This window comes from Chenopodium album, chromosome 4, assembly GCF_948465745.1.
Source record: "Chenopodium album chromosome 4, dcCheAlbu1.1, whole genome shotgun sequence".
In the NCBI taxonomy this organism is placed as follows: domain Eukaryota; kingdom Viridiplantae; phylum Streptophyta; class Magnoliopsida; order Caryophyllales; family Amaranthaceae; genus Chenopodium; species Chenopodium album.
The window spans coordinates 62714354-62720514 of record NC_137837.1 but is presented as its reverse complement, the minus strand read 5'-3'; the positions used below and the strand labels follow the sequence as shown (position 1 = coordinate 62720514).

The 6161-nt window shown below is 34.6% G+C and overlaps 1 protein-coding gene across 2 annotated transcripts; it reads right to left on the bottom strand.

Moving 5' to 3' along the window:
- Positions 1 to 2374: 2374 nt before the first annotated feature.
- LOC145629179 (trifunctional UDP-glucose 4,6-dehydratase/UDP-4-keto-6-deoxy-D-glucose 3,5-epimerase/UDP-4-keto-L-rhamnose-reductase RHM1-like) lies at positions 2375 to 5899 on the bottom strand. Of its 2 annotated transcripts, none has more exons than XM_081681717.1 (3): positions 5744 to 5899; positions 3320 to 4902; positions 2375 to 3186 (listed from the first exon to the last, which is right to left on the bottom strand). In XM_081681717.1, exons 2-3 carry the CDS (start codon positions 4886 to 4888, stop codon positions 2731 to 2733), a joined length of 2025 nt encoding a protein of 674 aa, XP_081537843.1. In that variant the 5' UTR covers positions 4889 to 4902; positions 5744 to 5899; the 3' UTR covers positions 2375 to 2730. The 2 variants fall into 2 exon arrangements, with proteins under 2 accessions (XP_081537843.1, XP_081537844.1); XM_081681718.1 differs by having other exon boundaries at positions 3320 to 4899; positions 5744 to 5889.
- Positions 5900 to 6161: the final 262 nt, after the last annotated feature.

Genomic DNA, 6161 nt, shown 5'->3' with positions numbered 1-6161 from the left:
TCGAAAAAAGTTGTCACATGTGAAAAAAGGTGCATGATGATGAGGCATTGGATCGTAAGGAATGGGGGAGGAAGATTTTTGTTGATGACTACACGGATTATGACTTTGATTGATTGATTGAATATCACCAATAGAATTGAGGGTAATCTCATTATTTTTTTTATAATATTTATGCTAAATATTTAATCATAGCATGTTAGCAAGAGAAAATAATTTTTTCTTTTTAATGATCATATAATTGTTTCCCGACAAAAAAGATTTATTTTTTAATCTAGTGAAAATAATTTCCTACATGCATGTTATGTTGTCATGTGTTTATGATGATATTCCTACTTCTCTACAAGACTGGTATGATTTAGTTAGTGGGTCGCATGTGTATTCACAAGGTAGTTGACAAAAAAGGTCGTTTTAGGATTATTGATCCGTAAAATATGGGGAAGGTGGAGTTGTAGTTCCATACAATTTTTGTACGAATTTCATATATAACTAGGTTAAACCTCGTGCACGGTTGTTGAATAATTATGATAATAATATAATTATATAAAAATTAATGAATTGATTCATCAAGTATCAAAGTGCATGAAATATATTAAAACAATTAAAACATGTGATAGAAAATATTTATAGTTATAAGGTGCAAGTTGATATTTTAGGAAGTTTATTTTAGATTTTATATATATATAAAAAGTCATAATCTAAATGCAATCTTTATTTTTATATAATAACGATTTTTTTTAGAAAGTAATTTTGGCGGGAATTTTTTTAATAATATGTTGCCAAGTGTTCCTTCAAATTCGCTTTTAGTAGTATGTAATTGATGATTTTTTAAAAAAGTAATTTTGGCGGGAATTTTTATAATAATATGTTGCCAAGTGTTCCTTCAGATTTGCTTTTAGTAGTATATAATTGATGGTATATACCACCTACAATCCTTAGGGTTCCATATATAACAGGTTAAAACTAAGTTTAATTAAATGTTAATTATATCAAATTATGCACGATTTTGTTATAAAATTTTATACTGATACACGTTTTTTTGGGTTTTTTTTTTCTTACAATTTTTTTTCCTTTTGATTAAAAACTGATATTAATTAAAGGAAAATGATATATGCATCTATTATCCCTAAGGCTACTTATAAGAAGCTAAAAAGTTGAAAGAATAGACAATAAATAAACATTTATTACACCAATTTACTAGTAAACTATCGATAAATTCTCAATTTAATACTAAAAAAGAAAGCATGACTTCCGATATACTAACAAGTAACAAATAAACAATTGGGAGGGGGTTGGAACCTAACCACCTAAATTGATACCCAAATTCGGATTAGTCCCAAGGGTAAACCGGGTGAAACACCAAATAAAATATTTATACTAACAAATATACTAGACCAATATTGAAAAGAAAAAACTAGACCATTATTATATCATGCCCACATAAAAATAAAAGATCATTATTGTATCATTATTTCATTTTCATATCTAAATTAGTATTAATGTTTGATATACTCCCTCCGTATTTCAAGTGACACTTTTCATAATCAATTTTTTATTTTTTATTTTCTTAGTGACACTTTCTAAATTATTATTCTCTTCTAATGGTCTTTAAAGCTATATTTAGTACTGGTCACACTTTTCATTATTGTGTAGCCTTAATGATGGCATGTTTTTTCTTCTCTTAAATCCTTTTATTTCTAAGAAAACTGATACCAATACTAAAGTATAGCTTTAAAGGCTACACAAAAGAAGTTAAAAAATAATAAATTTAAGAATAAATATACATTGATTAAATCGATTTACACTTAATAAAATGAGTTAAGAGAAAGAGTACAAAAAGATGTGATTATAATAAATGATGAAGTAAGATAGTGAAAAAGGTTCATCAAAAGTAAAATAAAATAAAGTGAGTAAAACAAGAACACCTTAAATACGAAGTAGATAAGTTGAACAAAAGAGCTACTGGAATAACAATTAAAGGTTGCTACGAGGAAGAGGGTGTATCGATACTAAAAGTCTAAAAGACACGAGGAAGAGGGTGTATCGATACTAAAAAAACAGCTCCATCTTCGGAAGTCATGGAGGTGGTAATTTTAGATGACTACATTGTGAAAAATAGAACAAGCAGCATTGCAAATCAATGCAGAAAATAAGTCCCTTTCAGAAGTCGAGCTATGCTTTGACAGGTGAAAAACAATTTAGCCTCGACAAATGCTGATACTTCAAAATTGGTATTTAGACCTGGTTATTGGGCTGGTCGGGAAAGGCTAATACAAAGTACACAGAAGTGTATAAAATTTCAAATACACGCGCTATTATGGTTGAAATACAGTTTAACAGAGAAAGAACGTAAAGACAATCTAAACAATTAAGCGAGTTTAAAAACAATTTGACAATAAATAAATAATATGAAAATTACAAATGGGTGAGCAAATAACAGAACTGTTATATGTAACAAGCTACTATCTCTTTTCAAATTCCCTAGAACGGGAAGAGGAAGTGTAATCACGTTTAAACAGAAGACGTAAAAAAGGTAAAAGATGGAAATGTAAATACCTAATAACTCTAAGAACAGGCAATCTAGGTATATAAAAACAGCACAATATGAAGCTAAAATAAATGAATGTTTTGCCCAAGACCCAATGGAGTAACGCTATGCAACCGCAATGCCTACTGGAAAAAAATTGCAATCCTGCTTACTACAGCATCTCTTAATTCTGCAGAAAAGTTCGCTCAAGCAGAATAGTTTGTCTTCTTGTTTGGCTCGAATACATACTTGATTAGTGAGTCCTTAATATGCAGCAATTCAGGGAATTCCTTTTTCAATTTGGAGGCGTCCATCTCATTATTGCTTCTTGGAGCAACAATAACCTTGGCTTGCTCTTCAAGTGTGAAGTTCGCCCACTTGAATTCTGGGTCCATGTAATTCTTGTACATCTCGAGAATCTCATTGTGGCTAACCACCCCTGGGTTTGTGAAGTTGTAGATGCCCTTGAGATTCCTCTTTGCCATCTCAATGGAAATGGGTAGAAGCTCGTCCAAAACAGTCATGCTGTTGGGAATGTCAACCACCTTACTGTAGCGAGAGATCTTTGTGATGAAGTTTCGTGGGTTGTTGAGGTCAGAAGAAATGGGCATTCGGACCCTAAGGGTGCACACATTATCAAACTCTTTCAAAAGCTCCTCCACCTGATAAAAAATAAGTCGGATATAATGATAAGTTAGTACACTAAGATAGCACTTCAAGTATTAGTTACAAGTCAACAAAAGAAACATGCATTGAAAGGGATGGGTGTAAGAGAAAGGGACACGGAAATAATACCATAGCCTTGGTCTTTGAGTAGAAAGAACCAGTGAAGTTTGGTGTATCCTCTTCCTTGAAGCCAATCCCAGAACCCAAAGGATGTGCAGCATCATACTCAAAGATGCAACCAGTAGCAAAATTCATCATCAAAAGCCCATGCTCTCTGCAGACATCAGCCAAAGTCAAAGTACCAGCAACATTGGCGCGAATTGTCTCTGCTTTGTGAGATTCACACCAGTCAACATTCGGCCTACCAGTCACACCAGCAGCATTAAAGACATGAGTAGGCTTGACATTCTGGATATCAGCAATAAGAGATGCTCGGTTCTCCAAACGGCCCTTTCCATACTCAAATGTAATACCTTGCTTCTCACACAACTGGCCAAGAAGACCACCAATCCACCCAGTTCTACCATAGATCAGGAACTTGAAAGATGGCTTACGAGGAGAACTGACACTTTTGGTAGGGGGTACCACCATTTTAGACTGGGTGTTGGAAAATTCAGAAGAAGCAGCATTCTCATTGTCTGCTTCTTCAAAATGCCTCTCAATCCCACCAGGCATCATCAGCATCCTTGGGTGAGGAAGCAATGCTCCTGAGACATCACCCCACCAATCGGGGTTACTGGTATACCACTCCATTGTCTTCCTCAAACCCTCTTCCCAAGTGGTGCGCTCTGACCACCCTAAGATCTTCAATTTCTCATCATCAAGGAAGTACCTCTGGTCATTAAACGGCCTGTTCTCAACAAACTTGATGCTTGCATCTGGATCCATCGAGAACAGTTTGCATACATCTGTGGCCACATCAATGACTCTCCTCTCCTTTTTGGTTCCAATGTTGTACACGTGGCCAACCTCTCCCCTGTGGAGAATGACCTCAAAGGCCTCTGCAACATCCTCACAGTAGAGATAGCTTCTCACATTAGATCCATCTCCGTGAATTGGAAGAGGCTTCCCTCTCATGGCCAAAAGAATGAACTTTGGGATCAATTTCTCAGGAAACTGGTTAGGGCCATACACATTGTTTCCACGGGTAGTAATAACGGGCAAACCATATGATCTGCCATAAGCCATGACAAGCATCTCAGCACCAGCTTTTGTAGCAGAGTATGGATTTGTTGGAAGAAGCTGAGAAGCTTCATGGTTACCCACAACAGCATCCTCATCTGTCTCCCCGTAAACCTCATCAGTACTAACATGGATGAATCTCCTAATTTGCCCGGTGACCTTACAGGCTTCTAGGAGAACATGGGTCCCATAAATGTTGTTCTTGGTGAACTCAAAGCTATTACCAAAAGAATTGTCAACATGGGTTTGTGCAGCAAAGTGCATAATAGTATCAATGGACTCGGTGATGAGAAGGTAGTTTACAAGGTCGGCACTAGCAATGTCCCCTTTGACAAACTTAAAATTAGGGGATGACTGAGAAGGACGTAAATTTTTAAGGTTTGAGCAGTAATCAAGCTTGTCAAGCACGACAATCTTGTAATCAGGGTAACTCCTAATGAGTCGGTTTGCGACATGAGACGCAATGAATCCAGCAGCACCAGTAATAAGAATATTCTTTGGGGTGTATGAAGACATGATTGCACCACCTTCTACAACAAACAAATCACAACCATGAAATAAGTAAGATCCTACTCATATCGTACACAAGCATAACTAATCTCAAAAACCCACAAGATGCACACTCATAACACACACACCCACATAATGTGACAACTAGTACCACGGCTGTGCAACAATATCCGATCCATCTCACCCAATCTGAAAACCCGGTGATCCAATCATAATTTTCCAAAATCCTAGAAAAAATTCGGGTTTTTGGGTCGGATACAGATTGAATTTTCTCAAAAAATCTGGTGATCCGATCCAAAAACCCAATAACACTGTGATCCAATCCGCAGATCGGATACAGATCGCAATTTTGCCGTGATCTGAGATCGGAAATTGCACAGCCTTAGTGACAACAGTCCAAATAGAAATTTATTTACTTGTTCACCACATCGAAGCACATGATCCCAGGTGCAACTTAGAAATTAACAAGCCTAACATTCACTGAAATCCACAAAATCAATAATTCGAAAATAAACACAAACAAAAAAAATCCAAAAATCGAAAAAAAAAAATTGATCAAACATTCAAATCCTCAGATCCGGCGATAAAAATCCAATTTTCATACTCCATTCTAACATATAACAACCAAAACCATACAACACATTATTAACCAGACTCAATAATCAAATCAAAATTCTAGCAACGAAATTCCACGTTAAAATTCTTAGTAATCATATTAAAACAAATAGTTCAATATTCAATCGACCTTAGAAGAACCCTAAATCAAACAAAATCATCGATTTAACACTAGATTGTAAAATTGGAATTCGACGATTGAAAAACCAAAACAAAAAAATAGAAATAAAATATAAAAAATCAAACCTTAGAAGCTGCTACAATGGAGGAGAGAAAGCTGAAAAGCCGCTTCAATGGAGAATTTCAGAGCATACTAGATTCAAGAACACAATAAAGAGAAAACGTACGTTTTTTTTTCCCCTGTATTTTCTGTGTGTATTGCCTACCGGCTGCGTGATATATATATATACAAGAACACAAAATACACAATTAAGAAAAAACTTTTCTTTATTTTGTTGACGATTTTGTCCTCCGTTTTTTTTTTTTTTTTTTTTTTTTTTCGTATAAGAATTATCAGTTTATCACAAATTTTCATATGCTCCTTCCATGTTTTAACTAGGGTTATAAATTGATTTTTTTCAATATTCACAAAATGGTTTAACTTCATTAATTTAATAATATTAAAAAAAACATATATTATTATTTAATACATTGTTGCATTCGT

What these genes read in the sequence shown, in the direction of transcription:
- LOC145629179 (XM_081681717.1), bottom strand. Translation starts at nt 4,888, where the DNA reads ATGTCTTCATACACCCCAAAGAATATTCTTATTACTGGTGCTGCTGGA. An exon ending in ACTCAAAGACCAAGGCTATG is followed by an intron (nt 3,187 to 3,319) that starts GTATTATTTCCG and finishes ATTTTTTATCAG; the next exon opens with GTGGAGGAGCTTTTGAAAGA.